This window comes from Neolamprologus brichardi, chromosome 13 (assembly GCF_056152115.1).
Source record: "Neolamprologus brichardi isolate AB-2024 chromosome 13, ASM5615211v1, whole genome shotgun sequence".
NCBI classification, from domain to species: domain Eukaryota; kingdom Metazoa; phylum Chordata; class Actinopteri; order Cichliformes; family Cichlidae; genus Neolamprologus; species Neolamprologus brichardi.
Window position 1 is genome coordinate 18,483,700 of NC_142116.1, and position 18,622 is coordinate 18,502,321.

General features: G+C 36.5%; 1 protein-coding gene across 1 annotated transcript in view; it reads right to left on the reverse strand.

Moving 5' to 3' along the window:
- The window catches only part of lmbrd1 (LMBR1 domain containing 1), a 48,595-nt gene that overhangs the window by 18,976 nt on the left and 10,997 nt on the right, over window positions 1-18,622 (reverse strand). Inside the window, exons 4-7 of the mRNA XM_006800763.2 lie at window positions 14,666-14,763; window positions 12,893-12,960; window positions 10,271-10,359; window positions 4,918-4,991 (exon numbers count right to left, since the gene is read on the reverse strand). Coding sequence (XP_006800826.1) covers window positions 4,918-4,991; window positions 10,271-10,359; window positions 12,893-12,960; window positions 14,666-14,763 — 329 coding nt within the window. The remainder of the gene's footprint in view (window positions 1-4,917; window positions 4,992-10,270; window positions 10,360-12,892; window positions 12,961-14,665; window positions 14,764-18,622) is intronic.

Here is an 18,622-nt window from a genome sequence, read left to right on the forward strand (position 1 = left end):
GGCCATGTCATTTTTGGTTCAGGAAAAAAGATTAAAATGGTGGAACCTATAATTGTGCTGAGGTTTATTGGAGAATTTGCTGCAACCATTTTGTGAGGATATCACTGCCTTATATCACTCTGATGCATTTACAGCTTAACAGTGCCCCCATGTGACAGCACTACCCTCTCTCTAGGATATGAAGAACTTGTTCTGATTATAATTTTCGATAGACACATCTAGATCTGAGGTAGGAAAATCAAGATGCAATCAATTTTCACCTGAATTTAAATCAACAGATGTCATTTAATTCCATTTCTTTGTAAAAGTTAGATACAATATATAAACACTGCACAGTTTCCCACAAAGATAGACAATAAGAGAAAATGTGTGCTAAATTCAAAGGGTGCTTTCATCTTTCAGGGGTCTTAAATCACCTGAAGGGACATCTGGACTTTAATCAAAAACGAGGGACATCTTTAATACCAGGAAACATACCAATCAATACAAAGAAAAGTAAAAGCAACAGGCCAATGCTTTCACAATGCTGTCTCACTTTTATCAACTTGGAAGTGTGCCATTTTACGGGTTCATAGTAAAACAAAGGGCCATTCTGTGCAAAAGATGCTGCCCTCCTTCTTCCATTTTTCATGTGGGGAAATGTCACAGTCTATATTTTTCTAAAACAACTTTTACTAGTTTTTGAGTGTTAGGTAGCATTAAGAGAGCCGCATGGGATACTAAGTCAGGCTACACTATTATTAGTCTCTGCTGAGGATCTCTGCTACGGGCGAATGTCGCCTCTTGCAATGAATCATGGAGCTCTTAAGGCCAGAGCATGTCCCGAATATCAAACACACTCATAAAAGGAAAACCTGTCCCAGATCCCAAGAGAAACATTTCCCGCCCCTGAAATGTGCAACTATATGAGAGAAATAGAAAAGAAACTAAAAGAAAGACAAAACAGGTTTCCCTCTGCTGTTGTGTACATTTTTAGCGCACTCATCGTAATGCATGCTCATTAAAGTTATTTTAAAACCCACCGTGGTCAATAATAACCAGAAATAGCTCTGCAGGGGAGCTTGGAATGTGTATGCAACTCAATAAGTGTGTGTTGGCTGAGGGTGAAGTCACTAGCTGAAATCATTCAGTCACATGACTGCTGAGTGGGAAGAGGGAGAAGTAGTTGGGCACAGGTCTCCTACACAAGCCTTGTTTGTGTTTCCACTGGATGGATCTGAGGTCCCCCACAAGTTCTCAATGCTATCAGTTAAGAAATAACAAAGCATAAAATTCTCTGGATAGAAGTGGGTGAAAAGACATTTCCACTCATTTAAACTAACATATTCAGGTTTCTCTGTCATTTGATTCAATTAGCAAAGGGTGTTAGAACAAAATAATCTTCACAAACAAGACAGAACATTATGGTTACCATGTCTTTGTAGACTACAAATTGTTCTGCACTGAGAACTAGTACAGGATTAAAAACAGACGTGTACCCTAAAGTGAACAGGGAAGAGAGCAACTAGCTTTAAAATAATGATTATTGTAATGTTAGGCAGTGGTTTACTACACTGTCTCATCCTCAGCCCTAAACTGCTTCTGCAAGAGGGAGTTCTTCCTTCCTACAGTTGCCAAGTGCTCACTCTTAAGGACTTTTCAAACCAGACACGTAAAACCCATGTGAATATTTCATTTGTTTACATTTTTTTTTCCAGACTAAATTAGTGTTTATGCAGCCATTCATGCCAACTGCGTAATTTTACTGGACAACTTTGAGGCGTTTATTAATTTATTAATTTTTATAAAAGCACTTTGTGACTTTTTTTTGAACTTGCACTATTTAAAAAAATATTATATTGAACCTAACCTTTCTTTTGCCAAAAAATAAATAAATTCAGATTCAGATTATGAAGAAGAGCCTGGCAGAACCACTGAGCTAATTTGTAATTAACTACAATCCTTTAAATATTTGGAAACGTTGGAGGTTGTGTCTCTACACTGATTTTTAACCAGATTGGATCTGGGGTTGGGCAATGCAAGTGGGAGTATACAGTGTTTTATTGATAACTGTTTATCTTATTATCATTATCTGAACTAATAAACAGAATATATTTATTCTTTTAACTTGACAGTGAAAAACAGCTTAAAATGGAACTATTTTTGCCTACTAGTACCATATAAAAACTATACCATTTTTCAATTAGAAAATAAAGTACCAGTGCACTGTTGGCTTCCAAGACAAATGAGGAATAACTTGTGGTTAAAGTGAAGAAAAGAGTTAGTGCTTGCTACTAACTGGTTAAATAATAAAAAAAAAAATTACGAAATTATGCAGACCTGATATTTTGTACTGATAGCTGATAATTCAGCATCTGACCTTCTCATATCATGGAAACCTGCAGCTTATTAACACTAATATGCAATCAGTGATGTTTTAAACTGAGGAATCCAAAACCTCTGTAACTACATGTGTGCATTATATACAGTCTGCTGGTAATACCGTCTGTGATTTCATCCTATTAAATAGACATACTTATTACATGAAGTTTATAAAATAGTAATTTCATTCAGGGACATACTGTCATACTTTTCCTAGTTTAGAATTTCAGTTTGTAAGTGCTTATCACACTAAAACAAGTCTTGTTTTATTCAAAATCCAATGTCACAAACTTTGAACTTCAAAATGAAATATAAATATATAATATAAATAATAAAATATAAATATAAAGATTAAATTCAAATTTAAAAAAGCCTCGAGGTGTTACAGAATTCTAGAAAAACAGATATCACTCCAATTCTCTGGGAGAACCTTATGCCCAGGTCAATTTCAGGGTCTGGGATTACACTACCAGACATTAACCAAATTTAATTCAGTATCAGCATTTTTATGGCTTTCACTTTAAGAGCAAGAGAATGGCATCTCAACAGCAGACAGAGCCATGACAGTCATAAGTCAATATGCTAGCTAAGCTTTTAAAGGAAGTAAACGATGCCAAAGGATCTCACATGATGCATGAGCTTTGAGATTTTGCTGATCCCTTGTAATATCATTGGGTTGAGTGAAGCAGAGTGGGAGATTACAGAGTAATTAGGGATAAGAAAAAGTTCTTTTTTGTGTACTTAAATTCTTTTCATTAAATATTTTCTTATTTATTGCCCTCTAAAACAGATTAAAATAGTTGAAGTTGCTATCAAGTGCAAAACACTATGTTTGCAAAATACATTAGAAAAATAAATAAATTTACTGAATTTAAACTCAGTGTATAATCTCTCTAAAGCTGAGCTCTATTTGATTTACAGTACTGACAGGACCATACATTATCAGAACACCCCAACAATAAAATAGTCATTAGCAGCCCTTAACTGTTTCTGTCTATAGAAAGGTAAATAGCATTGCTTGAGTTTTGTTTAAGTTGCTTCTAATAAATGAACTATGCACACAGAAAGAAAGCCGTGCAGCCTTACTTCAATGTGAACGAAATTTAAGTGCACCAGGTTGCAGAGCTGTATAGTGTTTACATCACAGAGCTGTGTGCATTAAGAGTACATGGCGAGTTCTACACAAAGGGTAGTAATAAATTAGCAAAAGGAGTCATGGACAACATTTCCACTGCTTATGGAACCTGTCACTTGGCTTCCATTAAGTTAATCAGGCTTAGTAGCATAAGATGATAAATTAGACTGTTCTTTGCAAATACCGGTAGGTTCCCACCTACAACAGTTTTCACACTTGTAGTTAGAGAAGAGAGGAGATACAGCAGATAAAAGGACATTATTCAAAGTCAGACACACAAAAAAAGAGTTTCTGTTTTGAGGCTGTGACAATAAAAGAGGTACAGACTGCTGTTGCTGTCGCCTAAAAGCCTGAGTTCTTTGATTGACTTTATCAAAACAAGGAACATCAAAAACAAAGACACGCCGGGTGTTTTGATTTCCTCAGGGCATTTGGTCCATAGCAGCGTGGGACAGAACATATCTGAGCACAGATCCATCCTCAAATTGTACTAGGTAATTATCCACCCTTTGGAGAACGGTGAGAGAACAGTGGATAAATTCCCAGATGAGACAGATTTTTTTGTGTTAAAGGGCAACTGCCTCGACAACTTATTTGACTTGGTTGTGTATTATTCATTAAGAGTTCCACATTCAATTGTTGTTCATCTGTCAGATAGGATTCTTTGAGCTCAACAGAAACTCGATAGATTGAAGTTGGTTGTCAGTGTTATTCTCAATGTCTGGGCTGATCCTAATAGCGCTCTTGTATTTTTTCCCCAACAGACACTAACTCAGGTCAACCACAACCTCCAGGTATTATTCACAGATTAGTTAAACAATGAAAGCTATGAAAAATAGACAACGTTTCATAAGTTCTTCTGACCCAGCAAAAAACACAATCAATATACAGAGAGAGAGAGAGAGAGAGAGAGAGAGAGAGAGCGAGAGAGAAGAGATAAGTGGCTGATAAGGCTGTGAGGAGGATCCATACATCAAAAGTCTCGGGTTATTAGATAAAAGACAGCAGCCTAAACAATTTCAGCAACTAAATGCTTTATCTTTAAGATCACAAGACATTACTAAGAGTAAAAGGCAACCCCATCACCAGGTCAACCAATACTATGAGAAACCATTTGTACAGAAAAACCTGCAGTGCACTTGAAAGACTTTAAAAGCTAAAAAGAAAAATAAATTATAACCACTAGGTAAATCAAACTCGGTATGTTTGACAAAACAAAGATAACAATTTAGTCCCATTTCATACGTCAAATCATTTTATAAGTCAGTCTGTTGTGTCTTAAAAACCACAAACTCTATTAAGCTGCAGAGCTGGTGAGTTTTGGAAGTCATCCCATTGTATAACTGCTTAATTACCAAGCAGATGAACTGAATGTTGCTCCAATGAACACATGAAATAACACTGACCACTTGTCAACTCACCGTGTAAGTGATCACTGCCAACATGCCAATCAAGGTCAAGGAGCTGATGGAGAAAGACAGGGCAGGAAGACCATCTGTAGAAGGAAAATCAGGTAAGGAATTAGAGATGTGCCATTGACCTCTGAAGGACACATCGATGGACTCACAACATGTACAAACTCAAGATCACAATTTCTGCTCTTTTTATTTTTTTAGTAATGTTTTTCAGGCAACTATTCGTTGAGTCCTGCTATTAGTTGAAATGTTAAAATTGTTCAAATCCTATTGCATTGAATGTATTAAACACCACAAACTGTTAATATTTGCTCCAGTTGTCTACAGGGAGGTCTTGAAAGTATCCACAGTGATTGGAAGACAGTGAAAACTAATATTGGGACTAGATTCGAGGCTCTTCACTGTGAAAATAAAGTCCATTTAACTTTCATAGAAAGTGCAACTCTAAATAGATTTTTCTAGGTAATGTATGGTTTTACATACATTACAAACAGTGGAACGATAGTAGTAAGTACAGCAAATTAATGACAAACAAATACAGTACTGTGAAGAAGTATTTTTCCCCCTTACTTATTTCTTGTTTTTTGTTTAAATTATGTTTTTATTAAGCGAAAAAAAAGCTATGCAAAGTAATCGCCCCTGTTTTTAACTAAATTTGTGGAAAGCTGAGCTCACTTTCACTAGCCACACACAGGACTGTTTACTGCTAGACCTGAAACAGAACCTGTCTGATTAAGTGAAGTGGGCTAAAAGAACTATAAAAGAAAGTTAAAGAAAACCAACACATCTTGCAATGATGTAAAGAAACTCAGTAACACATGAAAAAAAAAAAGTTAGTGATATATAGCAGTCTGGAAACCTTCTTGAAAGCTTTGGGACACCAGTGAATCACAGAGAGAGCTATTATTCACAAATTGAGAAAACTCAGTGGTGAATTTTCCCAGGAATGGTCGGCCTAGCAAAATTACTTCAAGAACACATCAATGACTCATCCAGGAGGTCACAAAAGAAACCAGAACAACACCTTAAGAACTAAAGGTTTAACTTACTTCAGTTAAGGTCAGAGTTCGTGATTCAAAGATAAGAAAGAGACTAAGACAAAAAAGACATCCATGGAAGAGTTTCCAAGCGAAAACGTCATCTCACACGTTAAAAATATCTCCCAAGACTTTTGGGAGAATATTCTGTGCACTGATGAGACGAAAGCTAAACCTTTAGAAAGGTTTGCATCCCGTTACATCGAGCGTAACCATGAATTGGGCTCTCTACAAGAGAATCCCGAAAGAGAATGTCAGGCCATCAGTTTGTGCCAAAAGCACTTGGATTATACATCAACACAATGATTCAAAACACACCTGCAAATCCACCTCTGAATACAAAAAAAAAGGTTTTTGAGTGGCCTAGTCAAAGACTGAAGTGAAATCAGATTGATACACACTGGCATGACCTTAAACAGGCCGTCATGGTTGAAAACACTCCTGAATTAACATAATTCTGTAAAGAAATGTGGGCCAAAATTCCTCTACAGTGATGTGAAAAACTAATTGGTACTTATTGCAAATGCTTGACTGCAGTTATTGCTGGGTGGCAAAACCAGTTTCTAGTTTATGAAAAGAAAATATTTGTTAGAAAGGGGCAGGCAGGTTTGGACAGCTTTTTTTACCCTTAATAAATAAAATCACAATTTTTTTTTTTTTTTTTTTTACATTTATTTTAGTTATCTTGGTCCAACATTAAAATCTGTTTGATAATAAAAAATAATACAAGTGGGACAAATATGCAAAAAAAAGGAGAAAAAAAAGGAAAATACCTTTTCACAGAACTGCAAGATTTGGTGGTTTTGGTGCGAGCCTGAAGGGCTAAAGCTTAAAAATCATATTAGTATCTGCTGCTTGTACTACTCATTCATTTTTTTGTAAGCACCCCATGCCCACAGATCAACAATAAATGTTATATCATTGAATGGGGATAATGCTTGTTAGTATTCAGGTAATCTTGGGATTTAGTATGTTATTTTAATGAACAGAATTTCTTTTTCCAGAGATAAACCTATTCAACATTTTTGTCATCACTGCCATTTAATACATTGATCATAGCCAATGTTTTAAGAGCTGTGTCTCTCAATTCTGATGTGTGGTTGAGCTGATGTGTGTCACCTTTGATTGAGCCAGAAAGAGGACCACCCATAAGGCAAGGGCAACAGTAGGTATCACACCAGCTGTCAGAGTTAGAGTTAGAAGACAGGGATTGATGAAGAGACTGATTGCCACACTCCCCTGTCAGGATCCCACCTGTCATAGTGCTCCAAGTAAAAAACTACACATTTGTCCCTCTGTAGATATTCCGCATTTTCTCAGCAGCAGCCTCATAATGCCCAGCCCACCTGTCAACACGGGCATAGGTGGCTCTGCTTGCCTTTCTCCTTGACAGTGGAATTTGAATGGGAATTTTAAGTCAGTATTCAGGGCATGTATGTTGTGCTGTTTATATCATTTATCACTTTCCTTTATAGGCATCTAACAAGCAGCAGGACAAAGAAGTGGAAAATAGAGATAAATTATATACCTGCTCCCTATTGTATTGTATGCAAAAGGAAAACTTTGAAGTCTGACAGCTGGGCTTAACATTAACATGTGAATACGTGTTTTCTACTCCCGAGTGTTTCATCGTGAATTTGCTGCCTTTGTTTAGCGGTGAGCTTGGTAAAATAGACAATAGCATCATGTTCTGCATAGAGAACATTCTGTTCATGAACTCCACACAAAGCAAAGGATACATGTTTGCTGCCAGTATTCTTGGTTTCTTGAGCAGATTTTCTGGGGCTTAAACATAGGGAATATTGTCTTTTATCATTGGTGCTTCCACGTCTGGACAGCTTCGATTCCAAGAGAAACGGAATGAGGCAGCTCTTATCTCAACCCCACATATATATAGCCCTACAGGCCTGTGTTCATGCATAAGACTTATACAGAAAGGTGTTTATTAAGGAACTCCTTTAGCCCTAGCACCCTACTTCTGTCGAGCGACTGAGTAATTAAAAGCAACTAGCAACTAGTCATCTATTCAAAGGGGAAAAAATCAGCATCAGTACACCTTTAAAGAGTTTTTAAAAGAGTTAACCACAACTGCATCACATTTTTGTCATGGATAAACAAATGCTTAACCCAAAGGATTTGAGTGAAATTAAGGATCTTCAAGTGATGCTTTACAGCATCTACTTCCAGGGGCAGCACTTAAGTTTATAATTTCTTTTCTTAATGCTGAAGAAAGGAAAAAGTCAAGATAAGTTAAGTGTTGGGAATATTGTTCAAGTACTCATAGTAGTTAAAACTGGACTACTGCCCACTGCACTCTCCCCCTTGAGACATGGCCAAAAATACACGACGGTACTGTATGGTCTTGAATACCAACACGAGAGCTAGTGATCTGGAGAACATTAAGGCATCACTTGAGCACTGTAACAAATGTAATGTTGGAACTATTGAAGAGGTAGTGACTTTAATGCACAATTGTTACAAAGCAGTCAGGAGGGTTATGTGGTAAAAGTGCCTTTTCTTTACACAATTAACCTCCCATCTGGAAAGAGAAGAGATGGGGAATTACAAAAGGGATCATCCTCACATTTCCTCAGCAGCAGAGCAATTTCCCCCTGTGCCAAAGGAGGAAGGTTATAGAGAGCATGTAGGGGTCCACTATTATGCAGAGAGGCAGATGGTTCAGCTTCCTCCTTGATCCCCAGATGGCAAGAGGCCAAAAGAACTATTAGGAGTCCACATTTGCCAGTGTTTAGCATGAGCATATTCTCAGCCTTTGTTCCATTCAACAAGTGAAAATGCCCAAATAGGGAGTTTTTACAGTGTTGTTAGGCATCAACACAAGCTATTTATTTAATAATTTCTTATCACATTTTATATGACTGTTCAGGTACAGAGTGACTGGAAAAGCTTGCTACATAAAGTTATTGAGTATTTAGGGCAGTATTGCAATCTGTTTTCTTCTGCTGTCGATCTTGGCACTTTCTATGACAAATACAAAGACTGATTTAAGAGCGATTACTAGACAGCCTGTCTGTAAATCACAAATGAAAGCTAAAATATATATTTACACTAGGAGAGCTAAGGGGGTCGTTTTGTAACTTAACTCATATTTCTTGACTTTTTCCTAAAATGGGTTTATTCATCTTATGGTGAATTTTCAGTTGTGTGGAATAAAAAGAAAAATGACAACCATTTATAGCTATAGCCACTGAGGACATCATTTTTACCTAAAAGAAATTAACGAAAATGCTGTACACTCAACCAGTCTGGCTGCCAAGCAACACATTTGTTATTAACCAATAACTATATAGGTCACTATAGTTAGATAAAAGAAGAATAATCATTGTAGTGCTAAATAAGTTGCAAATGGGATATTGAGACAGGGTGGAGCAGAACAGAGTCCCGGACGGTTTGCTGACTGTGCAGAGCAGCAGGGATGTGATGTTAATGAGATGATAAACAGTCACTGTTCTACTTTTACAACAATTCATTTATTAAAATGCGCTTCTTATCTTTTGTGGGCAACTGTGAATTAACTTTTAAAATGTAGGCAATGGTCGGTTCAACCGGCTCCACAACTTTTCCATAATTTTGTTCTCCTACAATAAATAAAGTATTTAGATGTGACAGATATTGTTGTGTTTGTTCTTGTTCATTAGTGGATTCTGTACCACTACTGCTGTGGTTGCTTGACAGAGCCTGGCAGTTCTAGAGGGTTTGTAGTACAAGTTGTTACAATTTTACATTACATGGGTGAGGGTTTTTTTTCTGATGGTTCCAGTGAGCCAAAAGTGGAGAGGGCATATTAACAATTTCAGTCCGTTTTTGACATCTCATCTTTGACATGTTCTAGTTCCACTTAACTTTCAATGGTGCACTTTAAATTAACCACATTTCTAGTCTATTAGTTTAAAAACTAATTTGAGACTTTCAAAACCACCACATAATTTTCTAGCCATCCAAGACATGACTACCTGCTCATATCCTCCCTCTCCAAAGTGGAGAGGGTTATGCATTGTATTAAAGTGTTTAGTCATGGTTATAATGGTAGTCCAAAACCCTGTGTTACATAGACAGAAAAGCTGTACTGGACAGTACTGTGATCAGTGATCAGGCTATATGTAAAACTGACATTATAATAACTTCATAATAGGATGACAGTAGAAATAAGGAAATCCTACAGGATGAGGTGGATTGAATGAAGTAGTTTCTCTTTCAAGTGATAAAGAGAACAAATACGATAAGTCACGGGAACAACTGCTATAAAACAAGACATAAATTGGACATAAGTGTAGGCATTTTTCTAAAGAATGGGTACTTACGACTACTCCCAAGTTCCTCAAAAAGGTATTGTACTTTCTCCCACTGAGTAGAATTCTGACCGGGTGGGGCGGCGAGTGGAACAAATGCTCTGTAAGAATATAAAATAATAACTTTTAAGACAGATAAAATTAATGTGGTTCTTTCTAGGCTATCTTTGTCCTCATCACAGAGAGAAAGATTCACAGAGATTCATATTAACAGCACATTAAACTGCTCTTTTCAATGAAGGAAAGTACATGAATAATAATAAGGTTTCCAAAAAATGAAGTTCCAAAAACTTGAGATATTAATCAAATCATTTAAAAATAAAGTAAACCTTGTATTTAATTAAAAACAGTACAGAAACAACACGTAAAAATTATTAAACTTACGCATTAATAGTTTCTGGAAAAACATCTATTTGCTTACCTCGGCATAAACCACAACTGTTAAACTGTATGCAACTGGCCTCCTGTATTCTCCTTACTTTCACAGTAAACTGCTGAGCTACAGGTTCAGTCAGGTCAGCAGTTTCTAAGTGTCCTTACATTATGACCCATGCAGCTACTCAGCCAGATACAGACATACATTGGCACGAGCCAGTAATTATGGCCTATGTTTACATATGTGACTATGAAACTGACTTGGATAACATAGCTGAGAAGGAATTTATTATGGCAATGGATAATAATCACTGAAACTACTGTTACTACAAAAGAATTCTTACAAGTCAGCATATAGCTCAAATGATTAACACCTGATTATTCAAAATGAAGCTATTTACAATTTTTCATAAAAGCTTCTCAGTTTTGTCATTTTGAGAAAAACAGCTGCCACACAGAGATTAACAAGCGCCACTCTGCTCTCTCTGATAGTCTTTTTTTAATGTACATTTTGAGTAATAAAGAGACCTACGTTTCCCAACCGGGTGAGATCACTTGTATTTTTTTTTTTTAGGTAAAGAGACAACACAGCAAATAAAAACCTGAAATAGGACAGAAACTACTCAATTCAGAAAAAAGAAACAATGGTTACCCCCAGCAGGCAACCAAGGCAGAAAGAGTTTAAGCAAATGTCACCAATTGTTGGATGTTACCACAGTAACATCCACCTTAGGCTTGATTTGGAATGAGTGTTCTATGTACATTTTATTTTATTGTTTCCACTTTAAAATTATTTTAGCAAAATCAAGACCAATCTAAACAAAAAATCCCAAACTAAGTCTAAAGTATCCAAACCCAAAGATATTTTCTAATGTTATATGTATTTCCTCTAGGATTCATACTTGCACTTTATCTTTTTAATGTGAATTTCTTTTGGCCATCATATGTCTCACTTTTGTTTTTAGAAAAAGAAAATAAAAAGCTCCCGTTAGCTTACTCAACTCTTCATAACTGTGTCTACATAAAGGTTTTTAAAACTTCATTCTTATATCCATCAGATGAAAAATGTTTGGTAGAGTTGGTCTTGCTTTATTTATCGACATTAATTTCCAAACTTTTGTGTGTTGTGGTTCACTCTTTTTGGAGAAATAAACTTGCTTTACTTGTTGCAGAATTCAGAAGCCATCATCTTTGATCACCACTGTAACAGTCTCTCGTTGCCACTTAAAACGTGTTTTGAAATTTTTAGTGCACATCTTCTATGTAGTTCCAAAAAATAAGTTTGACATAGTGTCTTAGTTATAAAAATCTAGCTTCTCTATAAGTCTGACAAAGCTTGACGTCAGTTCGTCCGATTTCAAATTAAAGAAGAGAAAAAAAACGGTTAATATTATTTACATTACTACAAAAATAAGTTTAAAAAAAACTGAAAGTATTACATCATTGGCAGTCAGATTTTAAGAAACATAGATAAATAAGTAGAAATCCCACAGCAAACAATCAGAGGCTATTTAAGGAGTCAGTCACCTTGCCAGGTTTAAAGACAACAAAAGCCTGTAACATGAAGCAAAGACCTACTGAATGAACACTGCCCAAACAGGGCCATTATGTCTGTTGGTATCAGAAAAGCAGTCTGAGATTAAAGCTATCATGTTGCTGAAAATCAAAGCACCTAAGCAACAATTGCCAGAACAAAGCACCAATAGTTCCAGTTTATTGGGCAAAGGAGAGGGAAATTGCTTCTGTCTTTAAAAACATCCTGACATCCACACTTTCAGCTGTAACAAAGTATAGTCATGTGTCCTTTTTTTCTCCCAGCCAGGTAAGCCTTCTCTCAGTGCACCATTTAATGGTTGAGAGAGCGCATTTAATTGTGTAGGTTGAACTTCAGGTGTGTTGCTGTCACGGTTGCAAAGGAAATCTATTATGTTGTGTTGGTGTTCCTAAACACAACCAGTTTTAAATCTGCACATAAACAGAGCATGGCTGAAAATGTCTAAATGCTGAATTTCTAACAAAGATCTATTTAAATGCATTCTGCATTCAAAGAATCTAGTTAGCACTCATACACAAAAACAAAACACTTATTTAGAGAAAGGTACATAGCTTTGTCTCCTGAATGGCTTATCATGGCCAGACAAATGGCCCTGTAGCTGTTTGAAGGGATCGTCTTCTCATTAACTCAACACAATGATGTATCCACACCCGAGTACCTGCCGTGTACTAAAGCAGAAGAAGCCAACCATGTCTCCAACTCACCCAATTAAAAGAAGCGCCACGCAGACAATGACGAATCCAATTGTGTACTTCAGAGCATTTTTCACTTGCTGTAATGAAAAAAATACATTTAACTGGTCAATCATAGCCATGAAGTGAACTATTATTATTCATTGTGAGTGAGGGAAGGGGTCATATTCCATTCAGTTAAGGACTATAGAGTGAGGACTATACAGAGCCAGTGTAGATCCTGTTTGACCTGGCAGAGATAAACTGTCACTCCTGGTGCTATTCAAGGCGTTTAAAGTAACAATACAAAGGACTTCCAATCTGTGAGAGAAAGTGCCTCTGTCAGCTCAAAATTGACACATGCATGGGAGAAACAGCACTATGAGATAGCTGCTGTTTGGTGCTCGTGAAATTACTAAATGGTAAAATCCCTCACTAAAGCATCTTCTAAAGTCTCACTGAATTAATGCAGTGGTTCAGTAAATTGGGGTGACTATTTTCATTACCACAATGAAACACGTGTTGGATAAAATTCGTGAAACATCTGTTGGGTAACTTTTCTTCATGTGTTATGACTTTTTAAGTGGCAATGCCTTGCAGACTGAAATGTTACCTAAAAACTGAGAGCAGGTGAGCTAATGGTAGCAAACATTAAGCAGAAGAAAGCCTGTTTTATCTCAAAAAAAAATCCTGACTGGTCCTTCCTTTCAGAGGAAAACTACAGTTAACACCAGTCAGATATTTGGAGTAACTATCATGGCGTAATTGATTTTTTTTATCAAATCTAACCTGTCTTTTTTCTGGCTAGTGTTAGTTATTGCCTGTTAACAAAAATGAAGTGAAAAACTCTGAGTTTGAAGTTGGTAACTCAATTTAGCTACAATTACCACCTAACTCGAGTCTGTAACTTATGGATACATTTGGAAATGTGAGTTGGCTAGCATCCTGAATTCCTTTACTAGCCAATGTTGATTTTAGCCATCAGTAAATTACATACATGGCACAAAGCAAAGCTGCATAAATAACACTTGTTTTCTGTGGCATACAGTACATAAAGTAGTACAATGTCTTACTGTTGTAGTCCATGCAAGTTTGCACACAGTGTGTTAAGCTTAAGTTGCATATAAACTTGAGTTCAATAAAAAAGCAAGTGATGGTGCTTTATTGGACATGGATGGTTTAAAACCAGGTTACAGAGAGCTCACTTAAGTTTGCCCCTGCATTGCCAGTGCCTTAAAAGCATGTTGATTGTATTTGCTACCCAACAGAACATTTGATGTCTTTATTTTTTAAGTCTTTTTAATGTACAGAGTACACAGTCTAACTGTCAACAACCATTACAACCTTTTACATTCAGCAAATATGTGCACCTTGTTCCTTCTGTGATCATGCTGTGTGTGAGTCTTGTGACAGATTAGAAAACATTGCTCTACAGCACCACAAGTAGTCAAACAATCAACACTGTATCTGCAATTACTTGCAAATGACTTTCAAGCTTGTAAATTTTAGTCACAAGCAGCGTAGCAATGTAAAAGTTATTAGCAGAGAATCATAAATGATCCAATTATTAGAAATAATATTAAAGGAAAAACTACTTAAGAAACAACCTATTTTGTTGATAAAATCCACTTTAACATGGGTGCTTTGGGAAGGTTTGTGTGATTTTCAATGAAATGAAAATAAAAGATGAAGTGGTGCAAGTCGCCTTGAACTGGCTACAATATTCAAATAAAATCATTTTAGGATATGCACCACATCTCAGCAGTTTACAGAGCTGTGTGTAGCAAAAGAAAGGTGCACACTTACTGAGCATTTGTTCACATTGTTGTCATCCCTTTCTTCATAGTAGAAGTAAACAAAGGGGATCCACAGGAAGACACAGATTAGTATGATGGAGTAAAGAGCTGTTTGGAAAAAGGAGAAATGAATTCAAGAATTAAAAATCACAAATTTTGAGATTTACACTGACAAAAGTGAACATCACAGACTGTCAAACCTGCTCTATCACGACACAGCAGTACAGTGCATTAAAAAGAAAAGGTATTGTGCTGACCTTCCATTAACATGTTAAAGGTCATGTGAAGTACACATATGAAAATATATTTTGACCCTAAGGACACGTGCATTACTTTTTTAACCCTATCTAGGATATTAAGGTACCGCAATATAACAAATTATATAGAAACCCCAAAAATACAGCAACTTTTCTTTCTATTAAACTGGTATGGACATAATGTACTAGGTGCACATTATAGTCTGGTGCCACCAGCAGTTAAGTCTCTACTGCTGCAACAGGGGGCTGAGAAAGGTGGAACCTGCAAGTCATTGCTAATGAAAAATAAACATGTACATCACATAAAATCTTAAATAACACTGCCCCTAGCTATTTAACAGATCTTCTTCATCTGTATAACCCTGTAAAAGCACTAAGATCTTCTAATCAGATGCTCTTAATGCAACCTAAGTCTAGGTTGAAAACCAGAGGCGACCGTGCCTTTGCTATTGCAGCTCCTAGATTGTGGAACAACCTCCCTATTGTCATTCGCTCTTCTGAAACTGTTCAGTCTTTTAAATCTCGTTTAAAGACCCATCTTTTTACTCTGGCTTTGACATAAGATAGTTTGATTATCATTTGGTTGGTTTCTATGTTTGTCTCGTCTTGCGTTGTATTTGTCTTATTTTATTTTATTTTTATTTATTTATTCTTTTTCTTTTTTTTTTAGTTGTGAAGCACTTTGATCAAAACTGTTGTTTTTAAATGTGCTATATAAATAAATTTTGATTGATTGAACTTCTATGAAGAAATAACCAAAACAAATAAATAAATAACTAAGCCTCATTCAGAAAGGTGGAAAGACAGAAAGAGGGAGTGAAAGAGATCACATAAGCAAATGTGGTGATGGACAAACTCCAGAACTAACCTTTGATGTTCAAACTGGCTTAAAGAGAAATGAAATTTATGTCCAGGTATATAAAGACTAGGTCAAGCAAAATAAATGCATAAATAATAACAACAATATTTCATATGAAAATAATGAGGCCACATCACAATGAAAATCTGAATTAGCATACTGAAAAAAATATGGCTTTCACTTTTTAGGTCTTGTTAAAGTAGTGCTTTTAATGCTCAAGGTATTTTTAACTGCTTATCTTTATAAAACATTTGGCCACAGGCTCAAAATTTAACAAACAATGTTTCTAGTTTCTTTTTCCTTTCCTTTCCAGTAACTTGTAGTGTGGAACAGGCTCACACCTCTTAAGCTGTGTTAACGAGCGAGCAATATTTAAACACTGTCTTAATTATGGTTGTTAAAACCAAACTACTGCACACATGTGCGATCTGTATGCAGACAGTTCATCTGCAAGAAAAACAAACGGTTATGCAAGATAAAAGCAGATCATAGTGTGAGCAGAAAAACATCAGATCTCAGTATCTCATCTGCAATGGAAGAAAAATTTGCTAGTATGCACCATGTTTGTTGACAAGTCAATCATCCACTTTTTATTGATTTGCATATGGAGACTGGATTCAATGCAAGTACAATCAAGATAATGAGAACTGATTTTAATACAAGATGTAAATTGAAAAAAGGAATAGAACTGATATCACTAATCAGTATCCATATAATGTTTTCTCATACAAATCATATGTTTATGTGTAAATGGGGTCATTAACAACTGTCAGCTAGTAAACCTGTATCATTAGTATTCTTTAAACAGCCTGAACATGTAAGGAACTGTTGTTTACACAGTTTGAGCGTGTTAAACTCAGTAATCTATGAATGGTGCTCTTTCTGCTCAGGATATGATCCAGAACACTAAACAATTGATTCAATTAAAGGAGGAATATGTTCTCCCTTGGTTGTTGCTGTGACTATTAGACTGAGTACCTTTTACAAAGCAGATTATAACAATTTCCTCTTGAATGTTGACAACACTAATATAAGAGAAACCTATCAGCTTGAGAAAAATTGCTTTATTCACTAGAGCTCGTGACCTTCTACATGAGGTGCCCTGTCCTTAGAGAAAGGGCCTTGATATTCTCTGATCCAAGCCTTTTTGTTTGTTTCTTCCTATATACCTTTTCTGAGAGAAAAGACCAACACTCAAATGCATTAGGAATTCATAAAGGGGAGGGTGAGGCAAAAAACACTTAAACAGAGAGATGCTATTCCAAGCTGGCAGCTTTTTTTTCCTGCAGCAAATGGATGTCGATGCAGACAGACCAGATAACCTCAAAATAACTCATAGAAAAGCAAGTCGCAACAGTGTGCTCAGCAGCATGGTTACCGTTTCCCAGAAACACCTTGAGGTGATAATGTGAATCATTAGCACAAGGTGCAACAAAAAAGAAATGTGCTAGAATAAACAGCTTACCAAGACCGTATCCACTGTACTTTCTCGTGAAAACAGAGAAAGTACTTTAATGCTGCGCGTGATTTTTATGAGTTAAACTTCAATTTAAAGTCCTCAAAATAAAACAAAAATAATGACAATATGTAACTTTTGAAACCTTTAATGGATTTGAGGTTCAGGTATATGAACGACTAAATAAATGCCCTAAGCAATACCCCGGACCTCACAATGACAAACTACACAACTGTAAATGTGACTGTTGGATGTAAACTAATAGAATCTGAGTAAAACTAAAATTGAAAACTTGCTCCTAACAAGCACTTAATCCATAAAATCAGCAGTACACTTCAACTCCAATGGGCATGTGGAAAACTACTGTTCCATATCAGTCAAGAAGGTATGACCCTAAGCGAGTGCAAACATGTCCCTTTGTGAAATGAACAATATTCCACAAAAGGCTCTCTGTGCTGCAGACAAGTGAATGCCATTGTTACAGAGGTTTGGCTTTTCCCAGCTGTGATTCTGACAGGGCATTACTTTCAATAAACACATGCTCATTGCTCCACTAAGGTATCCATTTGCACTCATTTACAGCTAAACAAACGGAGTTCAGAATGATGCCAGGAGCCCATAAATGCAAGCCATGCACAGTATGCAGCCACTGGCATATGCTTGCAGGTTAAAGCAGTGATCAAAATTAATCATAACACAATGAATATTAACACAATGAAGGAATAGGTCATACTGCATTGCAATGAATCATCCATTACTCTTCATGCAGATCTTGGAAAGAAGACCTGACCAGGGAAAGTTTTGCATATTTATCCCTGTGAAAGGGAGCGTGTATAAATGTCCTTAAACCTTTACACAATTCTTGTGTTGGCAGTGAATCCGTCATGTTCTGTGGGAAGCAGGGCTGTGCTTTCACTGGATCAGCTTTTCTGAGGCATCCCACAGATATCCACCAGAATGAGGTATGGGGAGTCAGCACCAAGAGACCTTTGTCACATTCCTTGAGTTGTTTTTGAGCAGTTTTTGAGGAGCAGTGGAGTTCACTGCCTTGCTAAGAGAGATGACTATCATCGGGTATGGGTATGGCCCAAAACTATGTTTTGGTGGGTGGTACATGTCAAAGTAAGAGCTACACGAGTGCCAAAACGCAAGGTTTTGAGGCAGAGCATTTCAGTGTAACAAGATGATTATCGTTATTCACTTCACCAGTCAGTGGTTCCAGTATACGCTCCCGTTTACTCCGTGATCAAAAACAACAGTACTTATAAATTTGCTCTGTGAGGCTTAATGATAACCACGTCCTCACATGATAGTGGCTATCCACTGAGCATTAGCACCTCTTGTTCCTTTATGTAATATATACTGTAATACATGTTGTAAAAATACAACATGTAT